Source organism: Anneissia japonica, unplaced genomic scaffold (genome assembly GCF_011630105.1).
Source record: "Anneissia japonica isolate Jap-2015-1 unplaced genomic scaffold, ASM1163010v1 scaffold287835_len3118868_cov185, whole genome shotgun sequence".
NCBI lineage: Eukaryota > Metazoa > Echinodermata > Crinoidea > Comatulida > Comatulidae > Anneissia > Anneissia japonica.
In genome coordinates, this window is record NW_022737223.1 from 294,623 (window position 1) to 315,478 (window position 20,856).

The following is a 20,856-nucleotide window of genomic DNA, read 5'->3' on the forward strand; positions in this document are numbered from 1 at the left end:
AACCAGCATAAAATGTTGGCGAGGGTAGTGTTTATGCAATATTCAAATTTCCTATGCTAATATTCAATGTTGGTGTAAACAGGTGTGACATAAGATCATCCCTCATATATTAAAATTGAAAGTGCTTCTTGGCTTAGCAGTCTAAATTCAATTCAAAACTTTCATTATTTAATTCATTGAATTGTAAAAGTTTTTCTCCTGTTAGAAAGAAAGCGCATAAAGATTTTTTATTTTTTTTTTGAATTGAATTTTAATTCCTCCAGTTCATTTTAGGAAATACTTTTAATTTCCAGCCAATCAAAACCACTGCTGGTCAATGCACATTTTTAATTTGCACACTACAAATCCCCTGCCATTTTCACTACCATAAAACAATTACCTTGTTGTTCACAGTATTTCCCAGTAAATCCAGGCAAGCAACGACACTCTCCAAATCTACAGAAGCCTCCATTCTGACACTGTTCCACACACACTACAAAACATTGTTACATTTTTTTAGTATAATAAAATAATGTTAAATGTTTACTTAAATTTGAATGTAATAACTTTATGTAAAGAATCTTAAACACAGTATTAGTATATTGAAACATATACAGACTGTAAATATTAGGATTTTTCCCAAGATATGAGTTCCATAATTCATGCAATCAATTAAACCTAACACATTAGTAACTGTTCATCATATGCTATTATTTAAGCTTCTCATAAATAAGGGGGTGGGAAAGGTTTATGCACGTTATCTCACCTTTGTCTCCACAAGTTGGACCTTCAAACTCAGGCAGACATATGCAAGTACCATTCTCGCATGTTGAGTTATTTTCACATGCAGGCATACAAACTAGAAGACAATACATGCGCAATCAAAATGTACTGCACCTCTTATCCTCATCCCACTCATGTCAGGTTTTTACTCATTATCAGCTTGTGGTTATGACAGAAAAAAAGCAAGATTGTACCAACTATCCTCAGCAAGTACGGTGAGTTTTTATAGTCAATTTCCTTTCGATTTTTTTTCTTACACACTATTCTAAATATATACTACCTATAAAGCTTGCAAGAGTTTAAAAACAATATTTCAACCATGGTTATGGTACATCTTACATTATTATTCTATAACTAATTACTGTATATGTTGTTTTTTTTTTTTATTCTACTTCATTCTTAAGTTTACAATTTGAATCTTCCTTTAATTTTATCTAAATTATTAAATAAGCCTCATCATGCACTTCTATATTAAGTAATAGACTGATGTAAATTATGTTTTTATTGAAAATTGTTTTTAAATGGTTTTAAAACTGTTGAGATATATTCACATAACTACAAATAATATTTCAATCAAGATTTAGCTGTTCAACGTACCTAATGTTAGTTCTGAATAGCAGATGCAATGTCTTACTTGAGTAGTTTGAATAAAATTCTATGGCACTCCACCAAAAACAATAAGAAGAGTGATCATCATACAGATAATCTGTGTATAGGCCCTACATGACTTCAATTATGATAACATTACTTTCCAGGCTTCCCATTAGCTACCTTCAGAGCTTAGAAGACCAACTCCGAATTGTCATGTTCCTACATAAAGCTTTGCATTCAGTGACACTGAACTTTCTTCTTATCAATTAACAGACGTACTCTATAGAAACATGTTAACTTACATAACACATGAGCGCAAAATACACGAACCCAACTCCCCATGCAATGCATTTATTAAGCATAGTACCATATCTTTCCCCATGCATAGCACCGTATCTTGCACCATGCATATTTTGATAACCTACCCTTTCTTTCACAGGCTAGACCACCGTAGCCTTCTGGACATATGCACATGCCATTGGTACATAGCGCACCATTTTGACATTTGGGACTACAAACTTCATATAAGTAAACAAAATTTTAGAGAACAATTATTATATCTACTGTAGTTATTCATTTACAGCCACTTTAAGCAAATACACAATATATCATTGATTTTACAATATATCGCAGTTAAAATCAAGTCAGACAACATCAATCAAATAATATACGCCCTTAATTGGAAAGTAGAAAGTCGCATAAAAATTATAGTAGAGTACATCATAGATGTAGCATTGTAATCAGATAATTAAACAAGTTCATAAATAATAGAAACAGTGCTAAATTATTATAGAATAAGGATGTTATGATTGCATTCGACAAGACTCGTTGAGGATGTATACGAGAAACAGTCAGAGACAGGATACTAATAATAGACGAACTAAATCTTTATTGAGTAATCTCCGATTTCACTACATTTAATCATCACAAATGTGAATTAACACTTATTTGAATGAATCATATATATTTGTACTTTCCGAATGGTCACTTACTTTAATATGTAAATTAAGATAAGTCAAATCATAACGATAACTCGTATCTGATTGGTTACTTCTAAATGTAAAGTAAAATTGATGTAATTTTCAAAGGCTAGATGTATCCGACCTGTCTCTTATACACATCTAGATGTGTATAAGAGACAGATTCAGCACAGGTGGTTCCAGTGTATGAGCGCAAAATACACGAACCCAACTCCCCATGCAATGCATTTATTAAGCATAGTACCATATCTTTCCCCATGCATAGCACCGTATCTTGCACCATGCATATTTTGATAACCTACCCTTTCTTTCACAGGCTAGACCACCGTAGCCTTCTGGACATATGCACATGCCATTGGTACATAGCGCACCATTTTGACATTTGGGACTACAAACTTCATATAAGTAAACAAAATTTTAGAGAACAATTATTATATCTACTGTAGTTATTCATTTACAGCCACTTTAAGCAAATACACAATATATCATTGATTTTACAATATATCGCAGTTAAAATCAAGTCAGACAACATCAATCAAATAATATACGCCCTTAATTGGAAAGTAGAAAGTCGCATAAAAATTATAGTAGAGTACATCATAGATGTAGCATTGTAATCAGATAATTAAACAAGTTCATAAATAATAGAAACAGTGCTAAATTATTATAGAATAATGATGTTATGATTGCATCTGACAAGACTCGTTGAGGATGTATACGAGAAACAGTCAGAGACAGGATACTAATAATAGACGAACTAAATCTCTATCGAGTAATCTCTGATTTCACTACATTTAATCATCACAAATGTGAATTAACACTTATTTGAATGAATCATATATATTTGTACTTTCCGAATGGTCACTTACTTTAATATGTAAATTAAGATAAGTTAAATTATAACGATAACTCGTATCTGATTGGTTACTTGTAAATGTAAAGTAAAATTGATGTAATTTCTAATGAAACATTTGTGGCTTTACATAAAAATTTTTACTTATATGCTTGAATTAACATTGGCTTATGTGGAAGGAAAAATTCATAGCTACAGCCTCCTAGAAAAATACCATCTACTTACTGACTTCTTCACATGTGTTGCCTTGGAAACCGTAGATACACTGACAAACACCATTAATACAGAATCCACCATTTTGACATCCAGGTTCACAAGCTAGAAAGCAGAAAACAAAATATATACACCAATGACAATAATGCTTGTTCTAACCTTAAACTTAAATGTTAGGTGAAGGAGGTGCAGACTTATACACAATCAAAGGAAAGAGCTTGAAAAAACTAAGATATGTGACAAAGGCCACAACGCAGAACAGGGAGTAGTGGGAATTCATTGAAGAAAGGTAAAGGTAGGAGAATAACCCATAACTTGCAGCGTCATTGTGCTGAATTGCGTATGGGCATGGTCTGGGAATACCTAGCAGCCGTAAAGTGGCGCTTCTTGGTAGATACATGTTCACATCATTCCACAACGACAGGGGGCTGAAATGAATCGTAACATCAGCATAACCCCCTACTCTTCCAAAAGATGCAATGGGTTCGTCAAAGTGCACACAAGCCAGTTGTATACACCGGACCTCCATTTTAAGTTCTTTCCGAGAAGACTTGGTTCTACCAACCGAACCATGGGCGAGGAGCGGCTGGAACCAGCGCCGATGTTAAGGCTGCAGCTAGCGGCGCCCCTGTCTTACCGCTCGGCCACTCGACTCGCCTCGCAATAAGCATTAAAGGATAATTTTTTGATAATAATAATTAAGGTCTTGTATGAGTCTATTCGATGCAAGAATTTTGATTGATCAGCCGGTGCTGATTGCTGTATTTCCTGACTGACTGACTCACTGATTGATTGATTGATTGAATGATTGATTGTTGGATTGATGACTGCTCTGTAAGATACTTCATGCGGACTTACTTCGGACTTCACAGAATGTGCCGATGTACCCTGCGAGGCACTCGCAAAGACCTTTGACACATCGCCCACCATTCATACACTCAGAGTTACACAGGCGCTCTGAAAAAAACAAACAAGTAAAATATTATTTATAACCATATTATAAATATTAGACATATTCGAAAATAACAGGAATATTTATATGCAATAAGCATTAAAGGATAATTTTTAAATAAAATTAATTGATATTACCAAATTCACAGGATGGTCCTTCGAAGCCTTGTGGACACTGACATGTTGTATCAATACAAAGGGCACCGTTCTGACATGGTGGATCACAGGCCACAGCTGGATTAGAAAAGTAGAAAGAAAATGATTGCATTAGCAAAGTGTAATATTAGATGGATTGGTATAATTAACATAATATTTGTTAATGTTTTGTCGTAAAATTTTAACAACATGATTCAATCTAGAATAAAATAAACATGGAGTATGGGGTTACCTTTGCAGCTGAATCCATCAGCTCCTATTTGGTATCCATCTTGGCAAATGCAAAAGAATCCTCCATCCGTATTCAAGCAATCATACTCACACCGCTGACCCGTTGTCAGACACTCATTCTCATCTGCAAAAGGACAAAAAAATGTAATTATTGAGAACAATGGTCATACTTTCTACAATTGAGTAATTAATATTGTTAAGACAAAAATCTTAAGACGGAAAATAAGAAAAATCATTTTCATGGAGTATATATTACCGTATCTATTTGAATAAACGCCCTGGGAATTTATTGATGAGGAGAGTTTTGAGGGGAGTATATTCAATGGAGCCATTTATTCGAGGAAGGCATTTTGTTTTTGTTTGGTGTAAAATGGATATGTGTATATTCAAATATACACCCCTTAACCAACCAGGTTGGAAAAAATGTATTCTACTGGAATAATAATAGAATGGGTTGAGAATGATGTTGGTTTAATTAAATTTTTCACTTAGGGAGCATCTATTCAAGAAAAAAATAAATTCAAACAAATACAATATGTTGTACACTGGTTGTTTGTTACTCACCAACACAGTTGACACCGTCACCAGCCAATAGGAAGCCAGAAGGGCAACTACATGTGTAGCTACCAAAAGTGTTGTTGCAATAGAAAGCACAGTTACCTGGACACTCATTGACATCTAGGAAAAAACAAAAATCATAAATGTATTATGATATAAACAAATCAGCAGTGATGTTGTTAGCCCACATATAGCCAGACTACGCATGGGTGCTAGCAAAGACAAATCACGCCGTTCTGTCTGCAAAAACCATTAAACATTGGAGACCAAATCCTGTGTCCCACCCACATTTTCAGATCGCTAAATTGGTCTCGAATTGAAGGTGTGCCTTACTAGCCATAGAGCACCTACCTAGGCTGCAGTCACTACCAGTAAGACCAGCAGGACACACACACTGCCCTTGGTCACACGGTGCACCGTTCTTACAGGCTGGGTTACACAGGGCTACAATGAAGAAAAAATACAACTTAGTTATATTATGTATAATATGTATTTCATCTGTTTAAACTGTACTGCTATTTATTCACACTCCCACTGCAAATCAGCCACCACCAAGCCAGGCAAGTACTTGCACAAGTTTGTGGATAAATTTGGTGCACATAATCAGCCTACTGCTGGCAGTGGGCGACGGGATTAAAGCCTAGTCCAGACTATCAAATTTTATTTGATGTGAATAAATATGGTCATAATGACATCACATCATGACCATATATAGGCATATCATGACTATATATGGGAATACAACAGTTTTTTTTTTTTGTCAAATAAAATTTAATAGTCTGGACTGAGCTTAAGAACTGAAAAACAACTAAATTCATGTCGAATAGGAAATTAGGACGTTTGTTAGGGAGACAGTTCTTACATGGTACCTTGGGTCGGACTCTTCTATTTTTTTTAAGGGGTGTTCCATTTCAGGAACAATGGCAAAGTAGTTGGTTTATCCAGGTAAGTATTCACAAAGTAGACTCACATCACATCAATCACATGTATATTAATAAAAGTTTTTCATCACTAGAACTGAAGATCAAAGCTTATAGTAAAATTTGGATGAATGAATTACTGCTACATACAGAAACAAGTGACTTGATCTTCTGCTAGCGTTTCTCCTTGAGGGCAGGTACACCTGAAGCTACCGAAGGTATTCACACACTGATGAGAACATGGACTTGAAGTACCCGAGACACACTCATTGGTATCTGCAAGAACAAATGATATTGTATATCTTTTATTGTCATCGTAATATAATTGTAAATTGATAAAGCAGACTAGACTGGGGTTGGGTAATAAAAATAGTGGGCATTTATAAGGCTCTAGTATAATCTGCAAGGTGTGCTCATAGTGCCAGAACCAAGCAAGACATAAAAGAAACAGGAAAGGACAGATAAGGAAGAAAGAAAAAAACAAGAGTAATAAGCCCTTCAAATAGAATTAATCACTCAGAATACTGGAAACTAGTGCTCCAATTATATTATGGGTGATTTGGAATAACATTAATTAACAAAGGAGGTGCAGGGAACATGGAGATTGGTTCAATTCCCAATTCCCATAATTTACAGACTCATTGCAAAATATCCTGACTTAAGAAGTATGTTGAGTAAAGAGGTAGAAGTAGAGGCTGTAAGAGAGGTGCTTATATTAGCTACATGTTCACATCATTGATGTTGAAATGAACCATAGCATCAGGGTAACCCCCTACTCTTCCGAAAGATGCCATGAGTTCTTTAAAGATCACGTCTTTTGGATGAGACGTTTATTCTGTTGGTGAGCAAAATGGTCCGATATGCATGTTAAAGAATGCAGTACAAAAAAAAAAGTTGGGGATTGTCTCTCGCTGTAATGCCCAATCACCACCAGGGGTACCAACTGGAAATAAGTCTTTATAAGACTTCAGTGGGTTACCCTTGTTGTTCATACCAACTAAATCCATCCATCCATCCATCTTTACCAACAAGGCACTCTATTTCTAAACAGCACCCCAGCACCCTTCCACCCACCCCCCCCTCCCCGATTGCCGCCAAAACTATCAAGAATGCACTTTGTCAAGATATGCTAAATTTGGCTTTGCTGGTCAAATATACTAATGATGACAATTAGTTTACATATAATAAATCATGTGCAAACTCAACAGCACAATTAGTGTAGGTGAACAAATTCAAATTTTAATTTATGATTTTTGTTTTCCTGAACCAAAACATACAATGCGAACAGAGAATCTGAATTGAAATAGTTAAGCACTTGTTCACTGATTTGTTGAAATACATTGCATGATCTTACCAAACTGACAGAAACTTCCTGTTAATCCTTCTGGACAAGTGCAAGCGCCCCCAGAGCAATAACCGCCATTCCTACAGGCTGGATGACATGGCCCTGAAAAATAGGAAAAAAAAAAAAACCATCATAACGTGATTCATATCTGAGCAAATGTCATGAGATTCGAAACAGGAGACAGGGAACTTTTCAGTGGCAAAAGCATTAGTGGGGAAAAGCCCACAAGATGACATTACGTGTCAAATTAATTTTTCAACACCAGCTGCTTTTTGTAAGTTAGTCTAGTCATGTTGATTCAACAGGCATCCTTGCCAATATCAAGTTGATCACAAATCATGATGGTATTTTGCCACTAATGTGTGTCCATCAATATACATTATAAACAATGGTTTACCTTATCAAATACATAAGCAAATGCTTAATTCCTTATAATTACATAAGCAGTGACTTCACTCTTTTTGTACGTGAGCAATTTCATAAACCCCTAAGTATATACGTATTAGACACAGTCGGCGATCTTGAACTAGTTGTGCTCATGTGATGTTTAGTTGATATATCACACAGTGTGATCAGTGTAAAAATATAGAAGATAAAATGTTAATAGTTGTTTACAAATGCACCAATGATAATGTGCAAAAATAACTGAAAAACAAAGGCAGTATGATTGCTCAAAAATATTGTCATTATACTCATTCTAATGTGCATTTTAAGCTCCCGAATCATGTAATCTTCATAAGGCTTGAGCTGGCCTAGATTTTTAGTTTGTCGCACTCACATTGTTCACAACAAATCATAATCTGGCCACAAATACAGATTCTCTTGAAAACCTCAATATTTGAAGCCATTTTTTTTTTTAGCAATTATAAACCATCCTGAAAGTGTTCCTATGTTCAAATTTTCAAAAGATTTAAATTTACTGATGAATAAAAGGTGTACCAAGTTAGTCTGCTATGGAACAATAATTAGAAATGACAAATCATTAAAATATATCATTTATTAGCACTAGCTTTCGTCCACTTGACTTGCCATTTCTTACATTGTTAAATTTACTGGAATTTCAACATCTTACAGTATCATTTACCATACACTACAGCAGAAATACTCTGTAGAAGCCACCCATTATATTTCATAGAATATGACTTCCTTCACACTCCTCTGTTGGTATGTTGTTCAACACTGGATGGGAACAATGTAAGATACAACATTGTAGATTATCTAAGGTACACACTTACTAGAACACGTTTTTTTATCTTCATTGAGAGATGAACCAGATGGACAGAGACAAGCAAAACCTCCGGGACGATTCCGACATTCAAACTGACAACCACCATTTTCAAGGAGACACTCATTTACATCTAAAAGGCAAATATATAAGAAAGAGCTCAGCGAGATATTTCCATTTATCTGTTACACGAAAAAATATTTTTCCATTATCTTTTTCATAATAATTTTTAAAATAGATGTGGAATGTCATGGTCACTAACATTGTAAATATTTAAAAATATGAATTCATTAATTCTGTAAATAAAATTGGTCAAACTATTCCATTATTTTCATGGTAAGTTTGAAAAAGGAAATCTTGGCATTCAGGTAATTATAAACAAATGAGAAAATAAATGCTTTTAATCATACCTTGTTGGCAGGTTGGTCCAGTCCATTCAAACGTACAGTCACAATTTCCATTTACACAGGTTCCTCCATTCATACAAGGCGGGAAACAACCAATCTCTAAATTATTATAAAAAAGAAAACATTTTTAAAGTTCATATTACTAATTACTAATAACAAAATAAATCATTGTCTGAATAATTATGAAATCACTGTCTGGATAATTATGATTAGTTAACAGTCTATTTTTGAAAACAAATTATTATGAAGTTCTCAGTTACTAACATCTTCATGAATGCTCTTAAGTTTTTGTTGCCAATACCAAATATTATGGCCTAATTAATTAATATTCACTCTATGACAGGGTTTCTACTAGATCTTATCACAATCACAGTGAAAAGAGAATGAGGATGACAACGTGGAGATTAAGATGAATCATTTTGGGATGGATAATTCTACTATTTGAGGGGTGTGTAGGAATAATGACACAGTTGATTTATTCAGTAATATTTTTAATAGGCCATGAGTAAGATAATGGCCTAATGGCCTAAATATTTAATTGATTGATATATGTATGTAAATATATAAATGTCCTACCCTGGCAAGTTCTTCCATCTGAGTTCAATGTAAAGCCTTGTCGACACTGGCAATGGAAGCTGCCAAATGTGTTGGTACACTGATGCTGGCAGTAAGTGGGGTTACGTGAACACTCATCAACATCTAGGGAACAAATGTTGCCAGAGAGACCATCGGGACACCGACACAAACCATTGACGCAGTTACCACCATTGGAACATGGAGGGTTACACTGACTTGACCCTAAAATGAAATGGATTAAATGGTTATGTTCAATTAATATATAAATACTGTATCAAATGCTAATTTACATGTGCCTATAAACCTACAAAATAAATATAATGTAATACACATTTTTTGGTAACAGGAGCTTATCAATATTCTGATTATATTCTTAAGCAAGCCAAGTGGATAAGTGGTTACGGCCGGATTCTTGAGCATTACATCTGCGCTAGTGCAAAACCTATATTGATCATGGTTTGGATGGTAGAACCACGTTTTCTGAGATACAGAATACAAACCATAGGCCCAATGCACATAAGCTAAATCATGTGAACTTTGAAAGAACCCAGGATATCCTTCGAGAAGAACAGGTGGTTACCCTGCTGTGGGCTAAACGTTTGCACCGATTGGTAGCACATTGGTAGCACCTACACGATAGGACACTTTAGGAAGTAAAAAGTTGATTAGTCAGTGAGTAGAGAGACCTTAGTAATTAATGTAAGTAAAGGCTAGGTCACACCTTTACTACAAGCAACTTTACATAAGTATAGCTATAAAGTTCTTATACAAAAGGCTGTTTTTTTAAATGTATCAATATCTGATGAATTTTTTATACATTAGTCTGCTACAGTATCTCTAAATGTTGATATTACATTGCTAATAATAACTTAATATATCTATAATTACAGACAATTTTTTTCTTATCATTTCTTAGCCAACTTGACATGTTAAAAGCAATCTCTCAGACAAGTACAGATATCAATCCCTGATCAGACATGGTCTGTAACTATCGTGATTCACTACCCACAATCCCTCTGATCCAGCATCCCACGAGGCATAGCACACTTGCTAAATATTTCCAACACATGCAGTTATTTTAGTCTTAAATTAGAAATAATGTATAGCAAACAGTGATTTCTACTATAATAGCTCGATTGCTACATTGGGGCTGATCAAGACAATGCTACACCAGGGGGTCCAGGGGCATGCCTCCGTGAAAATTTTGTTTTCTAGACGCCCAAAGATATCATCCGAGACGTTTGGAGCGATCAATTGTTTCTATTTTCTTTTTCTCTCTTTTTTAACTTTCCAAAATAGTGGGGGGGGGGATATGGGGATATGGGCTGGGGCCACCTGGGCCACCCTATCCCCCACCCCAAAAAAAATCCATCCCTGACCTCTACCAATTTCAGCAGGTTCAGATTTCTCATTTTTGCTAATATTGTTGCTGTCTAATTGATATACAAATTCCATATCATCCGTCTATCTCTGTTGTCTACACAAATTTGTTTAAGAATATCAATTAATATGTCCCACTTCAAATAGTCATAAAAAAGTCCCTATATAAATTGTGATTCGAAAAAAAAAAATCTGAGTATTCTCTTAAGTATACTATAGAGTGAGATCTAAGATTGTTCTTTGTTGAGGATCCAACATATATTAAATATTATTTGGCTTATACCTAGTTGATATCATGACCAATCTGTAAAAACAACTACAATAAATCCCCTTGAGAGAGAGTGCTTGTTAAATACCAGAAAAAATTTGAATAAGCTATAGTCAAGTATCATTTTTAAAATTTTGGATCATCAAATAAGAACATAAATTGAATCTTGACATTTAAACTTATGTTAAATCTAAATATGTTTTATTTTTTTTAATGGATCTGTTCATAGAGAATATCTGTGTTTCTCATGCAAATAAAATTAAATAAAGAGAAGTAAAAAATTGGCAACTAATAAGAAAAGTTACATAACCTTTTTCATATCAATTTTTTTTAAAGAATGTTAAAAATGACTAGCATTTTAACCGACAAGGACAGTAGTAGACAAATTAGTTTACTTTTTTTAGAAGATGAAGCAGACGATCATATGATTAATAATCAGGTTGCAGATGGTGCTATTTAACTAGGATGACAATACCCAACAGTATTTCTATTAATGTAATGTATAGCCACAGCCAAGGGAATCCTGTCATTCTCTGTAGTACATGTAACGCTACGTGACATCCATAAAAAAAAAACTGCAAAAAGCTGCAGATAGAATTTAACGATATACTGCTTCTGTTTGCTTAAGCATGAGGTTTGCTACCCCCAATACCAGCAGACTGTTGCTAAATGTTAAACAAAAGACTATAGACTGCCCTGATTTTGTATGTATCTTTTTTTTTATTATTTATATGTTCTTCATACTGGGTTTCCTCTTCAGTAACAAATTACTGTTCTCCCAGAGGGCCCCGTACACATAAAACAGTCTACAACACACAAGACAAACATACACACATGAACGCAATGGAATGTTTAAAAAAAGTACTGTCACAAGATAGGCCCTTTCGTGGCAGAACTTTTTAAAATAGAATTGTGTTCAAATCCACGGCAGTCGGGGTAATTAGCATAAGGATGTGGCTGTCTTGTATACTTTAGCACAGAGAAGCTGTAATATTTTAATCAAAACTTTGGCAACTTTGGCAAGTCGATTCCAGTAAATGACCTATTATTTTGAAGCTTATAATGCGGAGAATATGAATACTTTAAAAAAATCAATTTTCATGTTTTCGTCACTGATGTTGGTTTTGGCATGGCAAATCCCATATGATTTTGTAAAATATGGAATGGAATCAAGTTTATTGAAAGATTGATTGATTGATTAGCTGATTGAATTATTGACTGAGCTACATGAGTCCTTGTAGTTAAGGCTTAGGCCTACCAGTCACTGAAAGCTATCTGATTCTGTGTGCTTCTTTAATATACATGCTTCTTTGGTTAAAAAAAAATTTCCTCCATTTAAAAATGAAATTAGAAAAATGAAAATAAATTATTTCTTATAGTTTAGTGATTTAAGCCTGTGTCTACATTTGAAAGGTCACACCTTGCAAACTCTATTTTTACTACATTTAATATGTCCGTAGTCAGAGTCGCATTGCCAATATCCGTGTACTGGATTTTCTGAGAAGGGTTTAAACCAAATTCCTATTCAGGGCACAGTTTTAATTGGATTAGTCATGATCATTCCCAAAATTGTAAGTCTTGGACAGGAACGATGTAACCACAAATCCCATAGGATATGTAATCTAATGCAATCCTTCCTGTAAACACCTTGCTCATGTGATAACAAGTAATATCAAACGAACTCACATCTTGTCTTTTTAAGTTGTTAAAGTTATTGAAGTTATATATTCTATAATGAATTATGCAACCTATACAATGCTTGTCTTGTCTTCTCTTGTAAAGACTTACATTTGGCTATATCTCATGCAATACCCACACAACTCTTGTCTAGTTACTTTAAAATGTTTTTAAAGGGAAATTTCAACCTGTCAGAGTAGCATGGACCAGGGGCGGATCTAGAATTTTTTAAACAGAGGCCAAAACGGTTTCAGAATATGTAAGTAGCACATAACATTAAATTGCATTAAAATTTTGTGGCAAAAGAGAGGGGCACATGCCCTCCGTTCCCAATACTGGATCCGCCCCTGTGGACCACGTTGTCGTATGCCACTTGAGGACTTCAAATATTAATTGGCTCATCTAACCAAAAGGTTACTGTGACTGCAGTTTCTACAGTATACTAAAGCAGTGAGTGCTTGATGATGTGATGCTTGTCTGCTAATTATCAGTGGCAGTCTGGGCAAATCGTTATAAAACATTATCTGCTGCGCTCGCCTCGTCGTATTGTGTTCTGTATGGAATCATGTTGGCCGAAGGCCATCGCCACAGCATGTGCCCAACTTAAATTAACTTAAAGCTTGTATTTTTACCATCTTAAACCATCGATCTGTCTACCAGACATTTTACTCCTCTATAATGACAGATTCTTCTGTCAAACTTGTTGGACCCCTGTCAGCAAATTCCTGGCGCCGACACTGAATACTTTATAGCTTATTAAATTTCATGCACCGCAACAGCCATGACTGGCGCATTAAAGGTCCGCACTTCATCGAGGTCCGCACTTTTATAAGCAGACATGTATTTAAAGAATCGGAAGTCTGACAATTTTAAATTGTAATGTGTGTGGCAGACAATAAAGATTTGAAGATAAAGAACCATGTCTGCAACAAAAACCTCAGGTACTAACCTCTCTCACATTGTCTTCCCCTGAAACCACGCGGACAGACACATTGCGTGAGCATGCAATAGCGCCCTCCTGCACACTGGCTGTGGTAAATACATGTTCCACCGTTAAGACAAGGTTGGCGACAGACAGGTCCAGCTGAAATACACAACAAAGCACTTTTTTTTATTTTACTTGCAACTATGTGATCCATCTGAAGGCAAATGAAGACTATCAAATTTTATTGACAAAAACATGCCTAAATATGGTCATGATGACATCACATCATGACCATATATAGGCACATCATGCCTAAATATGGTAATGACATCACATCATGACAATATATAGGCAAATCATGAATATATATATGGATATAGGACAGTTTCTTGTAAAAAGAAAATTTGATATTGTGGACAATACACATGTTGTTATAACACGAGGTTGACTTTCATTTCTATAAATATTAATATCTCTATAGCATTCAAACTTTTACGCGACAGTTTAATCCACATTATCACCAATTAAAATTATTTTTCAGTAATGAATATGTATTATTATAAGCGACATATCAATCGTGAACAACTTTCTACCCAGTAATCCAATTGGAAATCATTTCTTTTTAATTTCAATTTGTTTATCAGGTAAACAATTAAAGGTGAGCAGCAAATGTCTGCAAGGCAATATTTATGGATATTTTTGATTATTATTACTGTTTGCATAGATTTTTAAATGAAAAAAAATATCCACAGTGAACTTCAAGATAACTGGCTCCAGAGAAATGAAAGAAATTTTAAAATGTATACGTAAATCCTGAAAAATCAAAACAGACTGGGAAAACAGAAATTAACTCTCAGATGAATGCAAAAGAAGTCGGGAAAAACAAAGCATGATGCTGTCTATGGAAGGCTACAGGGATTCAAATGATGCAGATTTAACACATGCTTTACATTGTAGCCAATCAAAGGCTATATATTCCTACAGATGAAATTAACACATTGAGATATATATATAAACCTGTGGTTTGGACCTTGAATTGAGGACTCTGGAGAGAAGTTATGAAGATGATATCTAGTCATCTATCTTTATAAAACAAAATATTTTTTTTTGGTAGGAAGTTATAGCATGAAAATGTCTGTCATATCATATCCATTTATAGATGGGTTTTTTTCCTTACATTCCCTTAATTTTTTAAGTATGATTTTGGTTTTACATTCTGTCTGTGTTAAAAAAAAGAATAAAATTAAAATATTAAATTATTAATTTAACATGTTGGCTGCTAGCGACGAGTATACTCGTCCCATAGGTGTTGCTGAGGGCGCTAGGGACGACTATACTCGTCAAGATCGTCACCTTTTTTCAAGTGGTTCATATGCACTGATCAGTCAGTATATTGAAAATTCATCTGGTTTGGTCTATTTCTTTGTTCTCTCCATCCCTTTTTCCCAACCAATCCCATACATTCTCCATGACAAACTTATATAATAAAATTTCCAGAGTTCTCTCTTGGCTAAAACCAATGTGAGGGCGTACATTAGTTGTATAAGGGGAAACGCTGGATGGATTGAACCTGTGATATACAGGCTTCCATTGTCTAGCAGCAGTACGCATAGTGACGACAGGTTGCAGATTCAATTCTTGTTGGAAGCTGTGGCATAAAGATGTGTATAAGAGACAGGCGCTAGCCTCGTCGTATTGTGTTCCGTATGGAATCATGTTGGCCGAAGGCCATCGCCACAGCATGTGCCCAACTTATATAACTTAAAGCTTGTATTTTTACCATCTTAAACCATCGATCTGTCTACCCAACATTTTACTCCTCTATAATGACAGATTCCCCCCCATCAGCATCCCCATTTCAAGACTTCTATATACGCCACTGGTTTGAAGCACATTTCACATATCTAAATAAAGAAATGTTATGCTCTATACTATGAAAATCAACAATAACCGCAATTATAATAATTAGAATAATACTCTCCAGTAAAATCATAAAACAATAAAATTTAAAACTAAAAATAAAATTGAACTAACTTCAGCACGTAATAGCATAGCTTGTACTCACCAACACATCTACCAGAAGCATCCTTGCTAAATCCTGTTGAACACTGTTGTTGATTACAATTCCTACAACTTGACAATGGAATACAACGTCGTCGATCATAGTACAGCCGATAGTTGGGTAAGCACGTACAATAGAAGCTGCCAAGGGTGTTACGGCACTCGTGCTGACACCCTCCGTTGGTAACAGCGTGGCACTCGTCAATATCTATGAAAATGTCAATAGATTTGTTTTTTGTTTTTTTTATCTGTTATTTGGTATTTATATACAGCGTATATTCCTTTAGGTTACAAGGTGCTATTTCCCCCCTGGTCATTGGGTTCATATGCTTATGTGTTGCATGGGTGCAGTAGCAAGCAACCCCACCCAGGTATCCATTTATATTCCTGGGTGGAGAAAAGCAATGCAGAGAAGCCTTGCTCAAGAGTATAAATACTTTGCATTTTATTTAATATTCAATATCTTCAAATATGAAAATTTATTCTTAAAAAATACATTTATCAACTTAGTATTATTGATATCTGTAATATAATTTATAAATGACATCAATTCTGTTTCATTTGAAATACACAAAATGACATCCACATGCAAGTATAACTTTAGTTCGTAAATACTTATATTAGCTTTTAGCATGCATCATATTATAAATATGCAAATATATTCTAAGAATCAAATATATTATGTAAATAAACATATATCAGACTGTACCTCGGCAGTTTCTACCACCTGGATCAAGCTGGTAACCTGATCGGCACAAGCAATTGAAGCCATTGGCCGTGTCCACGCAATGATGATCACATGTATCGGGCGTACAATGCTTAGTTCCTAAAAGAAGAAAAATTAAAATTTTGTTTATAGGGACTGATGTCTGCATCATTATGTGATAAGAGCACATGCTTATAGGCCGTCCGGCCGTCTTTTGGATGGCCAACAATTATTTAGGACGGCCACTTTTACTGTGACAGCTTGGATGGCCCTAATTGGGCCTGGTCTACCTTTAGCAAATTCTTTATATTCTTCAAATATATCGAATGTTACATTAAACTAAAGCTAAATCATATTTACATTTGATAAAAACAACCTTCATTGACTGAATGTACGTTGTTTTCATATCAACATTCAGCAGGGATCCAAGATATGTAAGGCTTAACCATTGCTTACCAGGTGAAAAGTTCATTTAAAAGACATGCTGTGTTAAAAAAATGTTCCCAGCTGGAAAATGGACGGTTCTAAGTCACCCACAATGCATGCACGTGGTTCCGCCAATAGTACAATACTTGAGATTCGGTTCCCCGATATAATAATATTGTTGGTATTCGTAACTCTCTTGTTATAATTCATAAAATACCGTAAAGAAGATTATTTGTTGTTAACGTCACAAGTTAAATTTTATTAGTCAACAAAATATAGTGGGTCTAGGCCTATCTCTTGATTCGGAAGACCTGGAGTAGAATTTACACTAGACTGAGGAGAGAGATGAAAATGCATCAGCATAGACTAGAAACATTATTTGAGTAACCGTAGTAATGTTTGTATTTAGTGTTTTCATTAATTGCTTTCTAATGATTGTATGTTTTTACATTGGTAATTGGAAGATAATTATCTTGAATAATGCAAAACGTTAAATAACAATGCCACTTTAATAGTTTTGTGAAGGGCTTTTTTATTTGATTTGTGCTTCTTATAATTGAGGAACAAATTAATTTAGTGCAATTTACTTTTAAATTCATTCATCTGTTTGCACAAACAGAAATCACCTGAAAGTATTTATACAATCATAAAGTATTAGTAAGTTGTTATAATAATTACTATAGGGACATTTAAATATGCTATACATTTATGTTAAATTCCATGCAATTAAAGATTAAACAAATTCAACCTAAGTGTACACTCTAAGAAAAGAAAACTTAATGCTCGACTTTAGAGGAGAGAGTACAGGTAAATCTGGCCTATGTCCAAAGTATATAGCTTTTGTAATTGAGTGACAATATATTTACACCCACAGCACAGCAACAATCAAAACATTTATTGAAATGAATCTTAGGCACTAGAACTTAAAATCTACAGGGATCGTAAAGTAATCTGCTTCACGAAGAAATAACATATTTCTCAATTATGTACATTTCAACTGACAAACTTTCAGAAACATTCAAATAGTTATTCGAAACTACAACTACATAACAACACGTATAAACATTTCCTTTTAAAGAGGCAGCTGGGATTACGCTGACATTGTGTTCAACTCTTGAATAAAAGAACATATACTGTACTGTAAATTCTCCAATTTAAACATAGGCTGACAAAGTTTCAAAAACATTCAACTTGTCATTTGGAAATGTAACGACAGAACAACATATATTTCCCTTTCTGTGTAGAAAGACAGCTGGAACTTACGTTGGCATCGTGTTCTACTTCCGGTGACAAAGCCGCCTTCACACGTGCACTGGTAGCTTCCAATTGTGTTTTGACAATCGCCCTCGCACTCATGAAGCCCTTCGCATTCGTCAATATCTGAATATATAGAAATAAGCTAGTGAACAAATGTTGGCATCTACTTTAATCCTTATTTCAAAAAACTTATTTCAATGGCGATATAGATATAAACTGAATTTATCATTAAGTAATTATTTATTTATATGAATTTCAGTTCGCCTGTAATGGCAACATAAACAAATAAAAAATCATTAGGTAGTTAAATAACTAGATAAACAACTAAATAAATAACTAAATACAGCTAAATACATAACTAAATAAACAATTAAATAAATAACTAAATATAGATAAATACATAACCAAATAAACAATTAAATAAATAAACAAGTAATAAATGTCAAATTACTAATGAACAGATGTAAAACATTTACATTTGAACTGAAAATACATAATTAACCAAGATATGTCTTATACTGCAAATGACCTAGTTCATAGCCTAATTCTTTTAAGTATGCAGGAATATTAATTAATTTTAGTGAGTAGCTGGGGATAATGCTCATTTCAACTGGAAACCGAATCATTTGGTTAATTCTCTAAAGTATGTTTTGGGAATGGTCAATTTCCACTATGTCTCGCCAACTACTGATGAAGAAAACAACGTAAATTAATAATAAAGGTGACAGAAATGCAAGGAAATTGATTGAAGAAATGAGAAGAAAAAGTTGCAGTAAATTATGATGAACTCTGTATGCTGCAGAGCAGTACTAGTACTAGTCTATGCATGGAGGTATTATACTATAATATATCTGTGGTCTATGTTACAATTGACAACTTTAAAACTAATAATAATTTGAATTCTCCATATCTATTACATGAAGGCATGTAGAGACTAAATATAGTGAAATATATTTATTTATGTCTTAATCTTTAAAGGGCCATCAATCTATAGTTATTAAATATTATATTAAACTTAAAACACAAAATCCAGTATGCGACAATTTAAAGTTGTTGTAGTAGACACAGCATATAAATAAATTATTAGTTGCTTAAATAAATTATTCAATTTATTTTGATAATAATTAACTGTAATTCAATTTATATAGCAAATGCTAAGTTTAAATCATCCTAAAGGATTAGAAGTAAATTTTGAAACTTTAATTAATTTTGAAAATATTGAATATGTAGTACAATATTATTGACATGATGTTCAATTTATTGAGAAGTTTCTTTCCAGTCAAACATTTACTTTAATTTGCCCTAATAACCTAGTTATAGTTCAACTTTACAATACACTTCAAAAACACTTTCATAATTCTAAGCATAAAAAGTAAGTAGTGTGCTTTTACTGTTTAATTTAAGGTCAGTCATGTCCCTAAAAATCTTAACTGTTTCAAGGCACTTTTTTAACTTTTAGGAGGCAAAACAGCCAGAATAACTGGAAAATTAAAAACATCCTGTTAATGAGTATCTCTAAGTGTCAAAATGCACAACCTTCACAACAACAAAAAAAAAGGTATGTTAACATTGAAAAATATAAATAAACAGAATTTGAAACATCATATTAATTTGGCACAAATGTTGATAACCTAGGCAGGCCAAGAGCACAAATATATTACAGTTCCAATAGTAAAACTTGCTCCTTTGTTCGAGCCATTTCGGTAGGAGACAGGGATTGTGCAGAGGTGGATGTTTGACCCTTGAGACCTACCGCTATTTTGCCACCACACCTTATTATATTAAATTGTAAAGTCAAAATGTTTTTTCGTTTTTATATTTTTATGTAAAGCGCATAGAGGCACTGCTCAATATGCGCTATATAAATTATCATTATTATTATTATTATTATTATTATATTGTAAAATCGAGTTATGAAAATCAATAAAGAAATAAACCATAAAACTGAGCACTTTGGCTGAGAGATAATGTTCCTACTTCTTGTAAAGACTACGGTTGAAATCCGGAAAACGTCGGATTTTAATTGGAGTCGATCGCTCAGCTCCTCGAATAATACTAGCATGACAGTTATGCGAGACAGGGGACTTGGTACCTGAGGATGTATTATGGCTGCAACGGGTCCCCAGGAACCCAGCCAAATTTCTAATTCCAAATTTGGAATAATGACAAAATAAAAAATAAAATGAAAAATTTAAAAAAATTATACATTTGGATTTGCTACTTACCGCTGCACATCTTGCCATCGGCGGCCAATCTCATTCCGGCGGGGCAAACACACACGTATGATCCTCGATTGTTCTGACATTGGTAGTGGCACAATCCTGGTATTTCTCTACATTCATCAATATCTGGTGAAATTAAAGCACATCTTATTATTTATACAAAAGT

At 34.1% G+C, this 20,856-nt stretch overlaps 2 protein-coding genes across 2 annotated transcripts in view; both read right to left on the reverse strand.

Annotated features, from left to right (window-relative positions):
* Nucleotides 1-14,174, reverse strand: part of LOC117117126 — a 118,218-nt gene extending 104,044 nt beyond the window's left edge. Inside the window, exons 1-14 of the mRNA XM_033261334.1 lie at nt 14,043-14,174; nt 9,769-9,990; nt 9,196-9,291; nt 8,796-8,918; nt 7,570-7,662; nt 6,366-6,491; nt 5,647-5,739; nt 5,302-5,415; nt 4,739-4,861; nt 4,489-4,584; nt 4,258-4,356; nt 3,412-3,504; nt 746-838; nt 380-472 (exon numbers count right to left, since the gene is read on the reverse strand). Coding sequence (XP_033117225.1) covers nt 380-472; nt 746-838; nt 3,412-3,504; nt 4,258-4,356; nt 4,489-4,584; nt 4,739-4,861; nt 5,302-5,415; nt 5,647-5,739; nt 6,366-6,491; nt 7,570-7,662; nt 8,796-8,918; nt 9,196-9,291; nt 9,769-9,990; nt 14,043-14,097 — 1,519 coding nt within the window. The 5' untranslated portion in view covers nt 14,098-14,174. The remainder of the gene's footprint in view (nt 1-379; nt 473-745; nt 839-3,411; nt 3,505-4,257; nt 4,357-4,488; nt 4,585-4,738; nt 4,862-5,301; nt 5,416-5,646; nt 5,740-6,365; nt 6,492-7,569; nt 7,663-8,795; nt 8,919-9,195; nt 9,292-9,768; nt 9,991-14,042) is intronic.
* Nucleotides 14,175-14,209: 35 nt separating this feature from the next.
* The window catches only part of LOC117117127 (latent-transforming growth factor beta-binding protein 2-like), a 61,801-nt gene continuing 55,154 nt past the window's right edge, over nt 14,210-20,856 (reverse strand). Inside the window, exons 13-17 of the mRNA XM_033261335.1 lie at nt 20,694-20,816; nt 18,475-18,591; nt 16,789-16,905; nt 16,084-16,287; nt 14,210-14,232 (exon numbers count right to left, since the gene is read on the reverse strand). Coding sequence (XP_033117226.1) covers nt 14,210-14,232; nt 16,084-16,287; nt 16,789-16,905; nt 18,475-18,591; nt 20,694-20,816 — 584 coding nt within the window. The remainder of the gene's footprint in view (nt 14,233-16,083; nt 16,288-16,788; nt 16,906-18,474; nt 18,592-20,693; nt 20,817-20,856) is intronic.